Raw genomic sequence first — 21,853 nt, forward strand, 5'->3', positions numbered from 1 at the left:
TCTCTGTCTCTCTCTCTCTCTCTCTCTCTCTCTCTCTCGCAGTAACATTGCATAAATCCTGTTTTGTTGTTTTCACCATTTAAAAAAAGACATCACTTTCACTTTCACTCAAGCAGATTCTCAGATTATCTTTAATTTTTCCCCATTAAAACCTTACAATAAATTCTGTCGTACAAATATGTGTTACAAGAAAACAAGTCTTAATTTTACCTTCTACTCATTTCTTTCATCACAATCAGTAGCTCACACTGAGAGCCACTGAGCTGACGTCCGTAAGAAGCTTCTTGGAGATGCGTTTCCACATCTCCGAGCCTCAAGCGGCTTCACGACTGAGCGGCTTCATGTCACCGCTTTAAATAAGTCAATAATTTTACTAAATCAGGAGGGAAGTGTCTTTGTTTCCTGTTTTCAGGACGATGGCTTCACGCCTCGATGAACTTATTCCCTCTAAGACAAGTTTACACGGCAGCTGTGCCTTTTTTTTATTTTTTTAATTTTAATTATCTGGAGATCAGATGGAAAAAAATGAAAATGTGTCTGTGCAGATCCGGACGCTCCAAAGAGCTGCGAGGAGAAAAAACACTGAGGGACAAAGTACAGACACAGTGACAGAAGTAAAAATAAACCCAGTATAACTGCTTCAGATCTGTGCACTGAGGTAAGATTTATTCATTCAAAAGGAAGTGTTCACACGGAATATCATCCTTTTTATTATAAAAATACATTTTCTTTGTGTGCATCTCAGGTTTTTTTCACATCCCGATGGTTCTAAAGCCACAGTTTAAATGTGTAGTTTTTTTTTTACATTGCACCTGCTTTGAATCACAATCTGATGTCATTTTAAAAGTGAAATATGCCTTAAAGCTAGCTGGAAACTTTACTTTCAAGCAGAGGAGTTGACTTCAGTTTGATATTATGATAAAAAATTAATCTTTTAAAGGCAACAACATATTAAGAGTTTAACTGATATAAATTAAGAAGAAAGCCTTTTTTAATTTGGTTAAGAAAACCTGTTCTGAGACTCACTGAACACTTCATGGAGCACCGTGCACGCCATCATCCGAAAATGGAAAAAAATACTAGTTGGAGACGCGGCAAATATGTGGATGAAGGAGCTCTGGTCAGATGAGACCGAAACAGAACTTTTTGAACTAAATGCGAAATGCTGTGTGGTGGAAACCTCCCACCGAACACACCATCGCCACTGTGAAACATGGCGGAGGCAGCATCACGCTGTGGGGATGCTTTTCTTCAGGAGCGACAGGGATATTGCTCAGAGTTGATAGGAAGGTGAAAACAAAGCAATCTCAGAGGACAACCTGCAAAAGACTTGAGACTGGAGCAGAGTTCCACCTACCAGCAGGACAACGACCACGAACATCCAGCTGAGCTACAATAGAAAGGTTCAGATCAAAACATGTTCAGGTGTTAAGAAGGACCAGTCAGAGTCCAGACCTTCATCCGATTGAAAATCATGACTTGTAAACCTGCTGTTCGCAGACGCCCTCCACTTGACTGAGCTTATATAAGATAAATTTCAGTCTTTAGATGTGCCAAGCTGGTAGAGTCGTACGCCAGAAGACTGTGAGTGCAGCTGAAATGTCCGTGTTCACAGCTGTTCTACAGATATGAAGAGCAGGACACAGGATGTGACTAGAGGAACGTGTTCCTCCTGTGTGTGCGTTAGATGAAATATTTTTCCTGCTTTAGGAGCAATATTCTGTTAGATTTACCAAGCATACTTTATATGAGAAGAAAAAAGCCTTCCCCTCTGTGTATAATTAGCCCGACGTGAGGGGAAGAGGAATGATGGTGGTGGTGATGTGCTGGACGTCGTCCAGCCGCTGGCGGTGTGATGTTCGCAGAGGGAGAGGTAGTGTCCGTCCTCAGAGTGAGCTGTGAGCCCTGAATTCATTAATGCCACACTCAGCTGTTATTTATCACCACTGCAGCGGCACAAAGCTGCTAATGAAGATCACACGCCGCGGCCTCGTTTAAGCATTCCGACTGTAGCTCTCTGTGTGCGAATGGCTCCCCGATAACAGTGAGAAATTCACCCGGATACATCACGCTTTCTGCAAGGACAATGAGACAAACCACCACATCTGTTCCAGAAGTTCAGCTGTCACTCAGAATGATTTGGACTGAATTGGAGACGGTGGCTCCGGAAGGTCAACGCGCTGAAAGTCAAGAACAGGCTTTGTTTCTGGGTTACAGTATTTTCTGACGGACTATTTGATTACTGGAGAGTTTAATGAAACATAAGCGTAACGCTGCTGCTTGACGATTGTAATTAAATTAAGTAAAGTAGTCCGTCAGAAAATATTGTCCCTCAGAAACAAAGCCTGTTCTTCCAACCGCTGCACCTTTCTATTGAGGGGTAACGTCTCTTGTGGCCTTTGAATTTAGATTGTGGCTTTTGCTGTTGTGTTGGCCCTCCTGGGCCACCATTCTGAAAGGACGGCTCAGTGTGACATTGCAGCCACTATTAAGTTAGGAAGCAAAAGGGTTCGCTTCAAGGCTAACACCATCCACTGACACTTTACATCTCTCAGTACGTTATCGTCCAATTCAAGTAAACTCCAAAGTAAGTGTGTGTGTGTGTGTGTGTGCGTGGGCGTGGGCGTGGGTGTGTGTGTGTGTGTGTGTGTGTGTGTGTGTGTGTGTGTGTGTGTGTGTGTGTGTGTGTGTGTGTGTGTGTGTGTGTGTGTGTGTGTGTGTGTGTGTGTGTGTGTGTGTGTGTGTGTGTGTGTGTGTGTGAAATCCTTAAATCCTCTCTTCATCTCTTCAGCCTTTTACTCCAGAGGTCGGGTCTGGCCTGCACCAAAACTGTAACATAATATGCTTAGTCATCAGGAGACCGCAAAACAGCAGCGTAAACACACACACACACACACACACACACACACACACACACACACACACAGTCCCAAATCTAGCCAGTGGTGCCGGCCCGTTTCCATAGCAACAGCCTGAAAGTATTATATCATCAGTAAGAAAGGAGCAGGGCAGAAAATTGGCGTACAGACACACACAAAACACACATACACATGTATATACACGCAGGTCCCAAACTGCCCTCCGAACCCCCCCCCCCCCCCCCCCCCCCCCCCCCGCCGGGCTAACCCCCTGTTATGTAAGAGCTCCCAGAAGTGACATCAGTACGAACACAGCTGAGGAGCGCTGTGATGTCAAACGGTTTTACTCTCATTAATTATAACGTCAAGATTGCACAGTCGTGTTTTCTTTTGGGACGAATTGTGACATTCACAGATAAAGTGACTGAGAATTAACGCAAGGTTGTTCCTCGAAGATGCTCTATAATCTGGATGTTAGCTGAAGTTGCAACAGTTAGTGGGAGGAAGATGCTCTATAATCTGCACCATCAAGAGCTAATGTGAATGCTAACCGTTTGGATGTGAAGTGAGCATCCAGAAAATGAGGTTCACCTTCATTTCAGAACACTAATGCTAATCACAGCTACAGTGGAAAGAAGAAGCTCGTGGTTTCTTATAGTGTGACGTGTTTCATGTTGCCGTCTGGTTTAGTTCAGCATTAATGATCCGCTCCTGTCGTAAACAGGAGTTTAGTGAAAGGCAACCCTTCAAGGTAAAAGCTTCAGCTAATGCTAAAGCTATCATTGGGCTCCATACAGAACACAGAGCGACAGCAGCTCTCCAGCTGATATAAACATGGAGTGAATGTCTCACATATATTCCATGACTGTAATTAATAAGAATGTTTTTTTTAATTATGAGTTATTTTGGATTGCAACGAGTAGCATTATCATAGCGAGCTAATAGCTAACGCTGTGTTGCAGTTCATCCTAATGGAATCTTCTTGTTTAACTTGTTCTGACAGATGCATTTAACTGAATGAGTGAATCTGCTCTGGTTTGTGCTCATTAGGCTGAATATGTAGACATGTACTTATTACGCTGCATGAAGCAGATCGTGCTGGAAGGAGGCTGTAGCTGAGGCAGAGCGGGAGGGGGGGGGGGGTGTTCCCTGGTTCTTTTTTTAATATTTAAACAGCAGCGATTGCAGGAATTCCCCAGAGACTCTCAAGCATTGCTCCACCTTTTCAACCCCATCTCCATGTCGGATATAAATAGCTCTGAAAGATGCTGCGAGTGTCCACTGGGATTCAAAGTGTGGATGTAAGGAGGCCTTGACACCAGCGATCTGCATGGACATGGTCCTCCTCTCGATAACGAAGACAAAAGGAGGAAAACAGCTTGAAACTATTTAAATTCCAATAAGATTATACTATTGATTGCTCAATAAGGATTTATTTACTAGAATGATAGAAACTGGAAAAGGCTGACCCCTGACCTCCAGATTTCTCTTGTTGCTGCCTGAACTATAAATGTTCAGTTACAGTATGAGAGAATCAAACACATCGCTCAGCTTGAAGTGTTTCTATACTGATTTACTGAAACATTGCAGTGAAGCAAAACATACGGAAGAGATTCAACAAAGAGTCTTATTTAGATTTCCCTTGACCTGTGAATCAAATTTTGAGAACCACAGAGACAAAACCCCCCTGTGATGTTTGACACGTCCTGAATGGCGTCTCGCCCCGCAGGTTGAGAAGCTTCTTTCACCGCCGTTAGTTTCTGACGTTCGACTGCGACGCCTTCAAGCTGCACATTTCTCTCCTTAATGTCTTCGAATTACCTATTTTCTTTGATATGATCAGCAGCTTCAGCACCACAGACAGCGAAGCAGCCCGGCAGCATGGTGGTGCTTCCACCGTGCTTTGAAGAAGAAGACTGTCTGCAGCCAAGAAAAGGCAGGAGGTGAAGCAGGCAGTTTGCTGGCAGATCACAGGCGGTGCGCAGGCGGTGCGCGGGTGGTGCGCAGGCGGTGCGCAGGCCGCTCAGACCGTGTAGCAGACTGTGTCCCCGACAGGTTGGAGGCTGATTACTGATTGATGCATTGACTCTGATTGTGCACCGTGCAGGAGAACAGAGAAACTGAACAGTAAGTGAAGTAATGGAAATCTTGCAGCCGACGTGTGTTCAAACTGGAGCACCACCAGCATCTGTGAAGTCCTTACTCTCTGTCAAATTGGGACAAAAACAGCTTGACACTGATATTTATTTGATTAAAATAAGCATTTTCCAACTGAATATATTCTAAATCTAGCGAAGGCAAATTGGATTGATAAAACAATCTTTAAGAGCGACACGGTGGTCAGGTCGGCACCCTGAGACCCTGAGCTGGATGAAGGTGTGTGGAGGAGGGAGGGATGGTTTCTTCATTGCGTCTCTGGTGTTTGTGGCTGGGTTGTTTTTACAGCTTGCGGCTGTAAATATTAAAGACAGGCAGCTCTCTGTGGCTTTTTAAAGCCGCTCTGCTTTGTGTCAGACTTTAAAAGTTCCAGCAGAGGAGCACCGAGCCGCTCAGCTCCGCACACCACGCTGAAATTGGTCATCAGAGGAGGAAAGAGAGGGAAGCGGAGCGCTTGCTTCCTCTGCAGCATGTTGTGGAGGAGCTGAAGCAGTGGGAGGTGATGTGGTTCATTCTATCACCTCCTCCGAAGGTCTGACAATCAGGCAGGAGTTGTCAGACTCCACGGAACAAAAGAAAACAGAATGGATTTATTGTCATTTGAGACACAACATAGACAAAGATTAGAAGGCTATCTGCTGCATGTAAAGATTTCTGCAGGTACATTGTCTGGATAAGTAGTGGATCGCCGGTGTGGAGAATCCAGGTCACTGTAGGAGGAATACTATACACTTTAAATCTCACAAGCTATTTTCAAGGGATCCATAATTTGTTTTTCGGGGGGAACCATGGTCTGGTCCACTACCTGCACACCGTCAATGGTGCTCATGGGACTAACTTCCCCACAGTCAGTACTTAACCTCAAGACTCCCTGGTTCCACCTTCACAGCTGAAACTCAGAGTGAGCTCCGTATGCAGCCCACCAGAAAACGCCACCTTTTGACCTGACTGCAAGGTCTTCAGGAGGTTTTCCTTTCCACAGCCACTTATGCTTGCTCATGTGGAATTGTTGGGTTTTCACTGTAAAAGTAATTTGAAATGACTTTTTTTCTTTTTTTTTGGCACCATATAAATAAAATTGAATTGAACTGAATTGATGTTTTGCTCCATTAAGGCTGATGTACTACTGCGTTGACAGGGCAGCCCTCCCGCAGTCCCTTCACCGCTGGAAGTCCTCCGTCGAGCTTGTTTGTGCTACCGTAGTTCACCAACAGAATTCTAGGGGCCTTGGAAGTTGCAAAACCCCATGAAACTTGTTGGTGTTGTTCATTTTCCAGTTGTACATTGGCGGTTGTAGCGAGCAAGTTGTCACAGGTATTGGCAGTGACGCTATGAATTTTAGCTTCGAGTGCAAACCAGCAAGCCGTAGCGGCTAGCTACAAACTAGCTTCCCGCACAATGTCGTCCATATTATCAGAATGTGTGCAAAGCGTTGTAGACGGCATCGCTACCACAACATGTTGCCCTGCCCCTGCTCAGTATGTTCTGATCACTCTAAAATTTAAGAGCTTCTCCAGTAAAGTGCACGTTTACAACATTGTTGTCTGCGTCACATGTGGAGTTTCCTCACATGTAGAGCCGACCAATCACAACCCCCGTGGTCTACGTAGCTGTGATGCGTATTTAGAAATGTTTGGAGCTGTGCGTCAGGCTACACAGAGGTGGATCGCTGTTACACAAAGCCTTTGTGTATCGTTTGCACAGGTACTAGAAATTAGGCGTTAATCCTGAAACATCTGGGGAACGTCTCCCTGCTGCCCCCTGCAGGTGACCTCTCAGCCTGGATTCAGGAGTCTCCAAAGATTTCATGAGTCGCTGGTGGATGTTCCTGCGTCCTTCACCCTGCAGATGGTGACGCTGAAGACCCCTCCATACTCCAAAAGAACAAGACGAAAGTTCGGCAGTGTGGGGTCCTGCCGGACAAAATGACGTCATTTCCTTGGGCCAGCTCCTTCTGGCCGAAGAAATTTGTTTGGGCTGTGCCGACCGCCCTGGCCGAACTATGTGGGAGCGGCACTGCCGAAACTTCTGCACTGCCGTGTGCTGCTCCTGCCTGTTCCAGTTCGCTCATGACTATCAGTCATATTTTAATCATATTTAGCTCGTAACATCGCTACTGTACGAGCCCCGCAGCTCGTTAAAATGGAGCGCAGGCTTTTACATGATGCACCTGAACGCATCACGAACAGCTGTCAGCTCCTGTAGTTAAAACCAGACCAACATGGCGCTCGGACAAAAACTCTCTCTCTTATTACTGAAAAAGTTCAGAGAAATGTATTTCTGAAAGCACTGGAGGCGAGAAATAAACTCTGCAGTTGAAAAGTTTAAACGCCGCATCACAGACGTGTGGCTGCTGCGAGGGGGCGTGGCCTGCGACAGCTTCTTATCGGAGTATGAACAGTCCTGCCGATAAAGCTTTTTTTTCGGCAGCCGGCTGACGTCACTGCCGAATTTTCTTCTTGTTCTAATGGGTTCAAAAAGGGAGTATGCAGGGGCCTTGAGTACTTTTCCTTCATGGTCGGTTCAGCCTCAGTGACCGTCTTGAAGGAGAAGTCCAGAGCACAATGCCGGTCCATCAGTACAATCCCTGCAGTGACCGCAGTCCGTTCTGGGTTAAGATATGAAAAGTGGTGACACATCCAGTTCCTCAGCAGGTATAAGGAGCTGTGGTCATTCACTGACACTGATATATAGAGCTGCGTGTCATCTGCGTCATTATGACAGGAGATGTTATGATGTTCTGAGCAAGAGGGAGCATCTCAATGTTATATAGAGGTCCGTAGAGGGAACCTTGAGGAACCCCACAGGCGACTTTCATATGTTCAGATTCATAAATATCTATTGAAACAGAATAGTCTGTGTTTTGCAAGTAAGATTTTGACCAATTTAATGCAATTCCAGAAATTCCCAAACATTTTTCCAGACAAGCCCTGCCTGTTTTTTTTTTTGTTGTTGTTGTTTTTTTCCAGAATTTATTTTTACTTGTCTCATGATACCTGTGCAATAAGACATTATTCCTATTTCACTACTACCTGAGCTGCTCCTCCTGCTGTCTTGTTCCTCCTGGTCCTTTCAGTCTGGTTCTCTCTGTGTTCCTGTCTTCCTGTGCAGAGAAACTACCGATGACCTTCCTCTGCTTCGGCCTCTTTCCCACCCTAAATACCCCCATATCTATTTTTACAGCGATCCCTCCTGTACGTCCTCTCCCCATCCTGCCTCTGCTCTTCATCTCTGTTCTCTGCTACTGTCTGAGGACACACACACACACACACACACACACACACACACACACACACACACACACACACACACACACACACACACACACACACACACACACACACACAAATCTTCCCTCTGCCATATGCAAAAAAATTAAGGGAATATTTAAACATTTTCAAGGTTATTTTACTCTAATTTGTATAAAGGTTCTGCTCCTTCTATACAACTGTATTGATGTTCTGCAATGTCAATTTTAAAACTGAATAATTAGATTGAATGTGATTTCCATCAGAAATTAATTACTTTTGCTGGAGTTACACAGAAATTGTGGCGCCCGTCAGTCTACAGAACTTCATCTGAATCTGCTAATGTGTGTGTGTGTGTGTGTGTGTGTGTGTGTGTGTGTGTGTGTGTGTGTGTGTGTGTGTGTGTGTGTGTGTGTGTGTGTGTGTGTGTGTGTGTGTGTGTGTGTGTGTGTGTGTGTTTCAGCTCTCCACGAGTTCCCCACAGATGTGTTCACCCACAAAGAGCGAACGGAGGGAGCCGTGGCCCTGCACGTCCTCTGTGTGAGTTCACGCCGCCGATCAGCCACATTGCGGGGAGAGGTGGACGGTTTGGGGGGTCGGGGGGGGGGGCATGTGGGGGGATTGGGGGGTGGGGGGGGGGGGGGGGTGAACCTTTGGGGCTGGTTTGATATGTCGTCTCACACATTGGAGCTTTTATATTTGCTTTCCTGTTGATAATTTCCACGGACAACAGTGAAGTTCAGCATCCAAATAAAAGCGCTGATCAGTTTTCCAAGTCTGTCGTAGATTTTAGAAAGTGAATCCTTGTTTGACCTTCAGACGTCGAGGAGTCAGAGAGGAGCTTCATGGGGGGGGGTCTCATCTCATCCCAATCCAGATTAACGCAGATTACATTAGACCCCCCCCACCTTCAACCTTCTCTTCTTCCTTCTTCCTTCTTCCTCTCCCTCCTCTTCTTTTCTTCCTTCCATTCTCTCCTTCTCCTCATCTTCTCTCTTTCCTCTTCCTCTTTCTCCTCTTTTTTCCCTTCTTCCTTCACCTCTCCCTCTTCTTCTCTTCTCTCCTTTTTGTTCTTCTACTTCTTCATTCCTTCTCTTCCTCCTCTTCTCTCTATCCTCTTACTACTTCTTTCCTTCCTCTTGTTCTTCCTTCTCCTCCTCTTCCCTCCTTTCTCATCTTCTCTCCTTCCTCCTCCTCCTCCTCTTCCTCCTCTTCTCCTTCTCCTCTTCCTCCTCTTCTCTCTTTCCTCATCTTCTCTCCTTCCTCCTTCTCCTCTTCTCATTCCTCTTCCTCCTTCTCCTCTTTCCTCCTCTTCTCTCTTTCCTCTTCTCTCTTTCCTCCTCTTCTCCCATTCCTCTTCCTCCTTCTCCTCTTTCCTCCTCTTCTCCCATTCCTCTTCCTCCTTCTCCTCTTTCCTCCTCTTCTCTCTTTCCTCCTCCTTCTTCCTCTCTACTATTTTAAACTGATTCCTGTTTGTGAGGAAACATGCATTTGTGGGATGATCCGCAGTGCTGAGGACGTACAGATGATAATATCTAACGACCTTCAGAATAAAGACGTTTGCAGGTCTGCTCTGGTTTGTGGAAAGACTTTAATTCAGGTTCTTTCTCACACAGATACTCTCATAGCTTGTTTCTGCTCCCTAGTCAGTAAATCAGCCCACAGGGAAGAAATCCTGAACAGAAAAACCCTTTTATATAAAATATGAACTTTTAAACAGGCTGAAAGTATGAAAATCATATAATACCCAGAGGATCTTTAAAGGAATGTGCATATTTAAAATGAAAAATAAATGATAGAGTTAAAAGGCAGCTTTTCATCAGGATGAACGGAGGCAGGCGACTAAAAGAAATGTCAGCTTCTTACATGTCCTGCTGTTGTTCACCACTCAGCGGCGCTAGAGGGTCATTTACTGTGATTTTAAAAGCAGTATTTTTATCCAGATAATCTGAATAAAGTATCGTGTAACCACTGGAGCAATGCACAACCACACAAGCGTTTACATGCGCTCGGGCTGGCTTGACATCATTTACCCTGAGCCGCTGGGATCTGGTCTGTGAAGATGACATCACCACGATGAGCGCAAAGATCTGCTTCACTTCACTGTTCGAAGCTTTAAAACACGGGTGTCAAATACAATTGAGTTCAGAGCCCACATTCAGACCAGTTTCCTGAGAGTGCCGGACCGGGGAAATAGAGCCATAAAATCCTTAATAACCTTTATCTCGGAGCGTGTTGTGTTGTTGGCCGGTTTTGTCTCACGGGCCGTATGTTTGACACCCCCTGCTTTAATGGTTTCAGAAAGTTACTGGAAGAGTCCAAACGCACGGTGCAGGAGCGCTAAACGCTAACTTCCAGACTACTGCACGGATTAAATTGTGTCCAACTTCAGCAGCTTTTAAACTCTGAAAAAAATATATATAAATTGATTTAAAGTCATGGAGAGAGAAATATGGAGCAGCTCCACTGTGCTCATTTTTCTTTAGCTTGTGCTAAGTGATGTTCAAGTCGGCTGTTGTGCAAACACCGGGCAGATATATAACCCCCCCACCACTTTTTAATGCCAATATGTTTTAAAAGTGAAGACTAACATCCCTATTTAAAAATGCAAATCGCCCCGTGTTCCGTTCTCCGTGAATGTTTCATGGTTCGTGCTCGATGTTCCTGGGATCAGACCCGAGAGTCTTTAGCTGTGAAGCACACTCTTTCATTTTTCATGCTAATTTACATTTAAATTTCATGTGGCTCTGCGGCCCGGAGGTGTTCTGCACCGCGCTGCTCCGGGACTCGGTTGAAACAGAATGTGAAGACATGGAGCGGGGTAAACACGGCCACAGCCGGACAGCGTCCATGTGGACACTTCACACATGTTAGCATGTGTCTGAATAACCTCATGGAAACGTTGTTCGTAATGAGATCTCTCTCTCTCTCTCTCTCTCTCTCTCTCTCTCTCTCTCTCTCTCCACAGACCGTCTACATGTTCTGCGCTCTGGCCTTGGTCTGTGACGACTACTTCGTCCCGTCCCTGGAGAAGATCTGTGAGGTATTCAGCTCGCTGCTTTCAAGCACTTTTAGGAAATTACAGTTAATAATTTAAGAACTGAATTAAAACAAAGAAGCTTGAGCTCTTTTTCTCCGTTGGTTGCAGTGAAGTTGTGTCACTAAACTCCTGTTTACTGGAGGAGGAGCCTCAGTCATTCTGAAAGAGGACACACACACACACACACACACACACACACACACACACACACACACACACACAGGTTCTTTGATTATCAGACAAATTGTAAAGGAATTTTTAAAGCGAACGTAGAAACTAAAAACTGATTTTTACTGAATTAATCTATCATTTTAGGTTGTAAAAGTCAGAGAAGAAACACTGCAGACTCTTTCATTGATCTTTGATTCTCCAAAACGCCACGGTGAAGACAAACAAGTGTGGCCACGCCCACTCAGCAGCAGGCAAAAGCAGGCTCCTTCAAAATCAAAGCACAAAGCAGTTTAATCACAACCAACAAACAAACCTGGCTTATCCAGCGGGATCCAGGAGAATCCATCTCGGCTAATCAGGTCGAAGGTCAACAAGTGATCGCTGTCCTGATGTTTATTCTCTTGTTTTTAGCGTCTGAACCTGAGTGAGGATGTGGCTGGAGCCACGTTCATGGCCGCCGGCAGCTCGGCTCCGGAGCTCTTCACCTCCATCATCGGTACGCATTCCCTCCTGAGAGACTCAAACGCAGCTTTAAATACACATAGGCCCTGTCCACACGACAACGCCGCTTCATAAAATCGCTTTGTGTTTGTCCGGTCATCCACATGGTAGGAGCCGGAGAACATATATATTTTTTTAAGCGGGTTCCAGAGTGGAGAAATTTGAAAACACAGCTCAGCTTTGACTTGTGGATAGACAAGACAAACATTAGCTGAAGACGATGATGTCATCACCCCATAACCCCACGACCCTCTCTGTGACGTCACAACAACAACAACAATGGCGGACGACCTGCTCGAGGTCGAGCTGCAGAAGCTGCTGATGCCAGTCGCTTTAATAAGGCCACATGTTGGATTTGTCGATTTCTCAGTTTTTTGCTCGGATGTTGGATTTCTCCAATTCGAGAATGAGCAGGAGTAATCTCTCTGTCTTCTTCTGCATTTTTTGGTGTATTTCTGTGGCAGAGATACAGCGCTACCCAAAGGCCGGGCATATGTACTACATCAGCTTTTGACATATGGACGGAATTTTATTTTTTTTAAACGACGAGGAGAAAAAAGATTGTTTTAACGTGTGTGGACAGGATCTCACAGTCTGTGTGTGTGTGTGTGTGTGTGTGTGCGTGCGTGCGTGCGTGCGTGCGTGTCCTCAGGTGTGTTCGTCACTAAGGGTGACGTAGGGGTCGGCACCATCGTGGGCTCGGCCGTCTTCAACATCCTCTGCATCGTCGGCGTATGCGGCTTCTTCGCCGGGCAGGTATGATGTCATCACAGCTCGCCTCTGACCCTGTGACCTTTCAAATATAGATTCAGTGAGATTTATTGAAATTAGAAATAATCTAAAAAGAATCACACATTACAGCAGGTTTTATCATTTTTATAAATGTTTTAGTTTTTTCCTTCAAACATTCTCAGGTTTATTATATTTGCTGTGACTATTTTTAAACCTTGTAACGAGCGCTGACAGATCAATGAAGATCAGATTTGGCCCATTTTCACCTTTTTATTCTCTTTATATGTCATATACGCTATTTTATTACTCTTATATTTCAGTCTCACTTTGTATTTTAAGCATCATGTATTTCAGGATGAATCATTTTGCCTCAACGATCTGTAGAACATCGTCTCTTCATGAATAAACTATAACATCACCACACAAATAAAAACAACGACATGAATAAACAAAAAGAAGAAGCGTCATAGATAATCTACAGCGGGAATAAACAATAACAATGAAAGAACAACAACATGAATAGTCAATGACAGAAAAAAAAACCACAACATCAATTTATAATGTCATGAATACACAATGACATAACTAAACAATACCATGAGTAAACAACAAGATAAACCACATGAATGTGGGATTGACAGTAGATGAAAATAACTAATAAACAATACTTGAACAATAACAATAAATGAACAAGACCATTTAAGTGCTAAAGACTACAGACAAATAAGTGAAAAACAACAGGAATAAACAGCGAGATGAATAAACAATAACAGTAAACACAGCAACAGAACATGGAATAAAAAGTAGCCTCAGTTAAGATTTACCATTTTTTATTGCGGTATTGTATCACGACGCCTTTACAAAATGTGTTGTAAAAGTAAATATTTTTATTTCTGCATTAAAACCTTAAAATTGTTCAAATGATCACAAAGATCGTCAAAGAAAAGTTGTTTTTGTTCTTTTAACCTTTTTCTGTGCTCGACTGCAAGCAGTCCGATTACAGGGGATAGAGTGTGTGTGTGTGTGTGTGTGTGTGTGTGTGTGTGTGTGTGTGTGTGTGTGTGTGTGTGTGTGTGTGTGTGTGTGTGTGTGTGTGTGTGTGTGTGTGTGTGTGTGTGTGTGTCCTCTCTCTGATGCCTCCTGACATGCGGGGACATGGAAATGAGCGGAGCTACAAGGATAAGCTCTTTGCTCTGAAAAATAGATGCGCTGGAGTCCAAACACTGATGCAATCCCAGATTGTGCGTTACGTAAGCGCGCTGAGACGTTCAGGCGGAGGGACGGATGCAGCAGCGGGGGTCTGCGATCGCTCGCTGGCTGTCTGTGGCGGCGGGACCCTCAACGCAGCACGAGGAGCTGGGTGGTGCTCCGACTTCGCCCTCACAGGGAGTGGCTGGTTGGAGATGTTGCTCCTCACCTCCAGCTCACGCTGAGCCGTGTGGGAGGCTGTTAGTCACAGGGACGTGTGATTCCACGAACACAGCAGCACCTGCTGCACGTGGGCAACCCTGCAGCCTCCGACTGTCCGAGTCTTTACACGCATTGTTCCAGTGCTTGGAGACGGGGGGGGGGGTCGGTCTGTTTATCATGTCCCACCCTCACCACCTGCTGCAGCTCCTTCATGTTCTCCTCTGTACAGCTGGAGAAACACAGGAGAGTCTGTCTCTAGCTGACTGAATCAACTCTTTCTGAAGTCAGGCCAGAACGTGTTCTCTGTTCCACATACCTGTAGAACCTCTGAGCACCTTCAGTCTGCTGACTGAACATCCCAGTCAAAAGCAACACAGTCATCTGCAGGCACTTTTACAGAGGGAAACCGACAACTCCGCATGAGCAAGCAGGCGAGACAATGCAAAGGGAAAGCTCCCTTTAAACGGGAAGAAGCCTGCAGAACCAGACTCAGAGGCGAAGGCTTCCTGCAGAAACAGACTCGGGAGATGGAGCTCGTCTGCTGACGGAGGTTAGAGGATAGAAAGAGACGAAAGGAGAGGAAACAAGCAACAGACTGATTGACATCAGATAGTAAACTAATCCACTGGGTGAAGACTTTATGGAGCCAGGAGGCTCAGATCACAAACTTCCAGTTTTGCTCGTTTGAAATCTTGCAGGAAGGTAGAAAGAAAGAAAATAGAGAGTAAAAACTACGAGACACTTTAACTGATATTCAGTGGTGAAACTTCACTGTATGCAGAGGAAGAAAGGAAAGAATCTCAATGTCTCCCAGCAGTGTAAACATACAGCAGCGTCACTACAAAATGGTCCCGGGTGTCCTGAAGCAGCTCTAACTCTAAACTTTATGAAATAGAAACGTCTTAAAAGTGGAGTCAGATGGCTCTATAGGCGAATGATAGAAACAGCCGCCTCACTTCTGCTCCACAGAACGACTGAACAGATCAACTCAACCTGCTTAGTTTCTCTGGTTCCAATATATTCTGTCATTTTCCATCGTGTCAGCACCACTTTCACTGTGAATAAGTTACTGTGAGAGCAGCAATCGGCTCCTCAGGTGCCACTGTGTTCACCTGTGTTTTCTTTTTTACTGCAGGCAGTGAAGCTCTCACACTGGGCTCTGCTCCGAGACTCCATATTTTACACTTTTTCAATCATTGCGCTCATTGCGGTAAGCGCTGCTACAGTATGTGTGTGTGGTGTGTTTCAGGGTGTGTTTCGGGGGATCTGTTCTTCTTGTTATTATAAAAGCATTACTATTTTCTTAAATAGCTCATCACGCGTCGTGTGTTTGTATTCTTTAATTACTTATTGACTTGATATAATTTTACACTTTTCCTTTAGATTTGTCAACTTCTCTGCTTGTTTTTTTTAACAGTTCTACCCATTTCTGTCAGCTTCTGTCCATTTCTTTTTTGGTTCTTTTGCAGCTTCAGTTAGTTTGGAAGTTTAGATTAGATTCTTCATGGAAATTTGAATTGAGCTATTTCAATATGCAGGGCATGAGGTACAATCTGTCAACTTTTAAGTGATCTGTATGATTTATTTTAGTTCCTAGAACAGCCACAAGAGATTAAAGAGTTGAGAAATTAATCTTTTCTTTGTCCAAAATGTAGAATCCACCCAAAATATCGACCCATATGAAGCTTTTTATTTTTTTTTTAAATACGAGTGTCCATTTGAAATTATGTTGGTTTTCTCTTGAACATGCATGCGAATTTTAATTATGTGAGGTCTTTATTAAAGAAACCAAAACCTCTCTTTTCTCTCTGGGTTCTGGAGCAGTTCTGCCCCCTAGTGGCACAGATACTGAAATGCATTCAGATGAGTTAAACTCCAATGATTAGGACGCTTTCCATCTAACTCCCTTTGTTTCTCCTCTTCAGTTCATCTATGATGAGAAGGTGTGCTGGTGCGTACTGATATTTATTGATATGTATTCCCAGCGGAATCCCACATTTCCAAGTCTGACGTCTTCACACTGTCTTTAAACCTGTGCAGGTGGGAGTCTCTGATCCTGATACTCATGTACGCCGTCTACATCCTCATCATGAAGTGAGTGATGTGATCAGACTGTGGAGGTCTTCGGGTAACCAGTCTGCTGAGTTCTTCTTACTGAGGGTTCGATTTTCTATCCCTGTCAGGTTTAACGGGCGAGCGCATCGGTACTTCGACCGTCGAAGGAAGTCCTCGGTGAATCTGGCCAACGGGCTGACGGGCAGCACAGACCTGGAGGATAACGTCACATGTGACGCCACGGCAGTCCTGCTGAAGAAAGGTGGGTCTACTTTTACTCTGCTGCATGTTGAGAAGAGTCAAGAACGAGTTGTTTTATTTTCCTGGATTGAGCCTCACTGATATTCAGGTTTAAAAAGCCCTTTGCTGCCTTTATTAGGATTCTTCTGCAGGAATTTGGGTAAACCCTGTGAAACCTGAAGCATGGATGGATGGATGGATGTTAGCTTTTAACATGTTACTACATGGTTTATTACATCATTGAACTAATAAAAATCTAATCGAACTTTCAGGAGACATTTCAACGTACAGCTCTGTGTCATCAGCATAGCTGTGAAACTCGATGCCTCCAGTGTCTCCTGATCACATCCTCATTGGGAAGCATATAAAAGTTAAAAAGAATCAGAAATGTTTCCTTCTGTAAATCCCTCCGGCTTCGTGAGCACATACGTTTTGGAAATGTCCCCAGATTGTAACTTATTGGAATAAAATCTTCGGAACTTTGTCCACAATATTTTAAAAAAAAAACTGTCCAGTCAGATCCAATTGTGGCTATATTTGGAGTGAAGCCGGTTGCTGTGGAACTTTCGAACGCTCAGAGCAACATGGTGCCATTTGTGACACTGTGGACACGACGGTTAATTTTGTTGAACTGGAAACAAGTAGCACCCCCCACTCAGCTTTAATACAAGATTTAGAGTTTAGTTTATAATAAAGGGGAAATTGGACATTTTTAACTTGATTTGACAGCCTTTTATAGACTTTTTAGTACAACAAATGTACGACGACTGAGTATGTAAAAAAAAAAAAACTAACTAACAAAAACTATTGCATGAATGATATCCTCTGTTTTATGTTTGTTTGTTTTTTGTTTTTTGAACTATGATATTAACCAGATTTTCATTTAAAATGTCAAGTTTATTGAAAAATGTTAATAAAATGATTTTGAAAAAAAAAATATATAGTAGAAGAAGAAAAGAATTGGGCCAACAATTGAGCCCTGGGGTACTCAGGAATCTCTGAGGAGCATGTGTCCATACTTACCAGAAAGCTTCTATCCGTGAGGTCGGATTAAACCAGTAAAAAAAACAGTGCCAGAGGTGGTTGAGTCTATTTAAGATGATTTGGGTGGTCGACTGTTTCAAAAGCTGCACTCAGATCCAGTCGTACAGGTCTAAGTTCTTGTGTGAGTCCAAGTTGCCCCTAAAATCAGTCAGACAGTCTTTGACAGGACTGTCTCTGTGCTGTGGTTCAAGCCAGATTGACGTCTCCCACCAACATGATTTCTGTTAAAATAAAAACATTTAACTGAGTGATATCAAGTTTCTCTAAAGTCTTGGTTAAAAATGCCGAGTTGGATACTGGGTTATGGTTATTAAAACATCAGGATTGAATTTGCCCGGGACTCTGACTCAGCCGATCTGCAGCCACAGTGTGCGTTCTTCTTTCTGCAGCTAACTTCCACTGCAAGCCGTCGGTGCTGATGGTGGACGAGCTGCTGTCTGCGTATCCTCACCAGCTCTCCTTCTCTGAGGCCGGCATGAGGATCATGATCACCAGCCACTTCTCCCCGAGGACGCGCCTCACCATGGCCTCCCGCATGCTCATCAACGAGGTAGTAATCTCCTGTCAGAACCCAGAGCCGGAGCAGGAATAGAAGCACGTCTGTCCGGGCTTAGCCGGAGATGAAGAAGACAGCCGCCGTTCCTTTTTCTGGTGGAAATCTCAAACACCTGCTGGCTGCAGTTTGTTTTCAAATCCAAACCAAGCAAGCACATTTAGAGTTTCCTCAGACAGACCAGGAAAGAATTCAAACTTCTGTCTCAGATACATCTAAAGAACTTTTCCTGCTTTGGCTTAAATCAAGAAATCCTACAAACAATTCCTCGAACAAAATGTTTTACTGAATCAAGATGATCTCTGCGTTCTTCTCTGTCCCGACCTCCTTCCAGAGACAAAGACTCATCAACACCACAGAGACCCGGGTCAATCGGATCACCAACGGCGACTCGGATCCCGCGGCCCGCTCTCAGGGGAGGCGGGGCGTAGAGAACGGGATGGTCGGGGCCGAGCGGGGCCTGAACGGGAAGTGTGGACTCCAGCGGCTTGAGTCCGGCGACGAGACGGAGAACGAGAACGAAGACAACGAGAACAACGAGAACGACGAAGAGGGGGACGGGGGGGAGGAGGAGAACCAGGGCCCGATGGTTCCCTTCAGAATCCCTGTGGGCGTCTGTCTTAAACTGAAGTGGCTGGTCATGTGGCCGCTGTCCCTGCTGCTCTTCCTCACCGTGCCCAACTGTGCCAAACGGCGCTGGGAGAGCTGGTTCATGGTCACATTCTTCACGGCCACCGTCTGGATCGCAGGCCTCTCCTACATCATGGTGTGGATGGTGAGTGTGTGTGTGTGTGTGTGTCTTTTGAGGGGGAGGGGGTCACGTTTTAGAAACCCAAGGACCCTCTGATGTGGATTCATCGGCACCGTGGATGGAAACCTTGCGCGGATCCTCTCGTCACCAAAATCGACCGGTCGCCTATAATCGTATTAAACCGTGATCGTTTCCATATTTTGATTTGTGGAGATTTTGTCTCCTGTGGTTTCAAATGTCTTCTCACTAAGACATTACAGTGTCTGTCCTCGCCCTCACTTACTTGCACCACTTTTTACTGAACGACACTTAGCCTCACAGTAAGCAGTTAGTGTCACCAGTTAACGGGGAAACCACTTCGTCTGTTGTCTGGAGGTGTGTTCACATTGCCCTGTTTGATCCGGACCGCAGTTCACTGTTTCGTTTGGGCGACATGAACACGCACATGAACTCTGAACCGGAGCGAACAAGCGATCTCTGGTCCGCGTGAAATGCCAGGTCTCGCTTCGTTTACAAACGATCTTTCTAGCGGGCGGGGTGAGAGGACGTGACGTAGTGCACCACGCATTCTGGGTAGTAAACAAACATGGCTAACTGCATGAATCAGAAGAATTAGACGCAGAAAGAAAGTTTTGAAGGAGTGAAGAAGAAACACGTTTATTGATATTTGGTCTGAAGACTATATATCGCAGATGTTTGTGGCTGCATATTAGCCACGAGCTAACTGGCCTAGCCACCACGGGCTAAAGCGGCAGGACTTCCGCTTTTGCTCTGGACCAATCAATGAGCCGTGTTTCTTCTTTACTTCCTCTCTGGTCAGTGTTTGTTTCAGCAGCTGTTTGAATCCCCCCCCCCCCCCCCCCCGCAGACACAGCCTGTTCTCAGTCCAGCTCACTGGAGGGACTTTTAGAGTTAATTTCAGGCTCATAGCTGATTTGGGGGAATTCACTTTGAAGACAATGTTGTTGGACCTCTGTCATCGATGTGACAATGTCTAGAAACTCTATAATATGGGACCTCTAAAGCTGTTCTGCGTGTTTCCAGGTGACTGTGATCGGCTTCACTCTCGGCATCCCGGACGTCATCATGGGCATCACCTTCCTGGCAGCGGGCACCAGCGTCCCGGACTGCATGGCCAGCGTCATCGTGGCCCGGCAAGGTAGAGACGAGGCCTGACGTTCTCCTGCGGGTGGTTCCACAGGGACGCGTCTCGCTGTGTCTTCACAGTGCTGCTCTGGTTTCCTCAGGTCTGGGAGACATGGCCATCTCCAACTCCATCGGCAGCAACGTGTTCGACATCCTGGTGGGTCTGGGTCTGCCCTGGGCTCTGCAGACCCTCTGCATCGACTACGGCTCCAATGTGAGTGACCCCCAACTCCTCCGCTCGCATCAGAACCCACCGAATCACATCTGATCTGTGTGTGTGTGTGTGTGTGTGTGTGTGTGTGTGTGTGTGTGTGTGTGTGTGTGTGTGTGTGTGTGTGTGTGTGTGTGTGTGTGTGTGTGTGTGTCAGATCCATCTGAACAGCAGAGGACTGATCTTCTCTGTGGGACTCCTGCTGGCCTCGGTCTTCTTCACAGTGAGTGTTTGGTTCCGTCTCTGTGGCGCCCCCCGGTGGCTGCCGTGAACAGGGAGTGTCTCATGCGTGCGCCTCTCCTCTCTGCAGGTGCTCGGCGTCCACCTGAACAAATGGACTCTGGACTGGCGCCTGGGCCTGGCCTGCCTCGCCATGTACGCCATCTTCCTCTGCTTCTCCATCCTCATCGAGTTCAACGTCTTCATCTTCGTCAACCTCCCCATGTGCAGAGACATCCACTGACCTCCCCCTCCCCTCCGGCTGCTCCTCCTCTCCTCATCCTCCTCCTCCACTGGCTGATGGAGGAAGGCTCACATGGCTTCCAGTATCTTGGCGCCTTGAATCCGACGTTTTTAAACACTTTGATTTATTTTTAAAGTAGAGTAGAGCTCCGTAATGATTTATGCTTGGTGCAATACGGCGGCGGTTTCTGGAGGTTTTCTGAGGTTTGCGGCGCTCAGAGAAGCTCCCAGCTGCACAGGTCGCTGTGAGTATTGTGGTGGAGGCTGAAAGTTCAATGAACTGATCTGTATTCACTCTGACAGGCCGAAGCTGCCACTAAGAGTGACGGAGTGAGGTGAGGAACCAGAGGAACCAGCCCGTTCTCTGATGGATTGTTTGTTACTCTTGGATATAAGCACAGCGTTAAGGTATTTTTAAGAAAAACTCTGTATATATTTGAACATTGTAGAAATACTACTATTAGCTGAAGTCGTCTTCGCGCGGTTCGATGCCGCCGAGCAGAGCGGCTCCTCGGGGCTCCGTCCTGCAGGGGACGCCGACCAACACATCTCCCATCGTGCTCGGCGCCGGCACGCTGTCCTCGCCACAGCTCCAGCTTTGCACTGACAGAGAGAGCCTCCATGTTTAACACCGGCCATAGCGGCGTGCTTCCTGTTTCCCGCTTCTTCTTTCCACACTTCCTGTTCCCGTTTCTTCTCCTTTCTACTTCCTACACCCTGTTTCCTGCCTCCTTTCTCCTGCTGCTTGTTTTCTTCTTCCTATTTCCTGTTTCCTGTTTCCTGTTTCCTGTTTCCTGTTTCCTGTTTGCTGCCCTTTTGCAGAGAGTGAGCAGATGAGCTGGATCCACTTTAAACGTCCGGCACCGTCACTTTATGACTTACTGATTTAAATCTTCGATCGTTCTTTTGCAAAACCATCCACAGGTTCTCTGGATATGTAACTACTGAGCTTTAGGTTCCCTCTAGATCACCGGATCTCAACCCGAGGTCTGGGGCCCTCTGGGTGGACCACCACAGCTCGCAGGGGGGGTCAGAGGCTTCGTCTGCTCTGGGCCGTTAAAACTAAACTCATAGACGTGAAAGAAAGGCAGAAAAAGACACTTTATGAAAGGTGGAGTCGACCAGGAAGCGACCTGCTGCTGTTCTGACTGAGAGGAGACCCCCCCCCCCCCCCCCCCAACCCCCCACGTGACCTCTGGTGGTCTGACAAGTGTGAGGCGGACCACAGGTTGAACCCTCTGCTGTAGACAGTCGTCCTCTGGTACCAAGTTAAT

General features: G+C 45.8%; 1 protein-coding gene across 1 annotated transcript in view; it reads left to right on the forward strand.

Moving 5' to 3' along the window:
- Positions 1-20,580, forward strand: part of LOC308109767 (sodium/potassium/calcium exchanger 3-like) — a gene marked incomplete at both ends in the record, with an annotated part of 40,571 nt that extends 19,991 nt beyond the window's left edge. The window contains 14 exons of the mRNA XM_080463571.1: positions 8,727-8,803; positions 11,232-11,306; positions 11,886-11,970; positions 12,628-12,731; positions 15,253-15,327; positions 16,043-16,068; positions 16,158-16,211; positions 16,301-16,434; positions 17,846-18,006; positions 18,344-18,784; positions 19,805-19,919; positions 20,008-20,120; positions 20,275-20,340; positions 20,428-20,580. Of these exons, the coding sequence (XP_080319697.1) occupies positions 8,727-8,803; positions 11,232-11,306; positions 11,886-11,970; positions 12,628-12,731; positions 15,253-15,327; positions 16,043-16,068; positions 16,158-16,211; positions 16,301-16,434; positions 17,846-18,006; positions 18,344-18,784; positions 19,805-19,919; positions 20,008-20,120; positions 20,275-20,340; positions 20,428-20,580 (1,679 nt within the window). The remainder of the gene's footprint in view (positions 1-8,726; positions 8,804-11,231; positions 11,307-11,885; positions 11,971-12,627; positions 12,732-15,252; positions 15,328-16,042; positions 16,069-16,157; positions 16,212-16,300; positions 16,435-17,845; positions 18,007-18,343; positions 18,785-19,804; positions 19,920-20,007; positions 20,121-20,274; positions 20,341-20,427) is intronic.
- Positions 20,581-21,853: the final 1,273 nt, after the last annotated feature.

The sequence above is a fragment of the Lipophrys pholis genome, assembly GCF_963383615.2.
Source record: "Lipophrys pholis genome assembly, chromosome: 5".
Classification (NCBI taxonomy): domain Eukaryota; kingdom Metazoa; phylum Chordata; class Actinopteri; order Blenniiformes; family Blenniidae; genus Lipophrys; species Lipophrys pholis.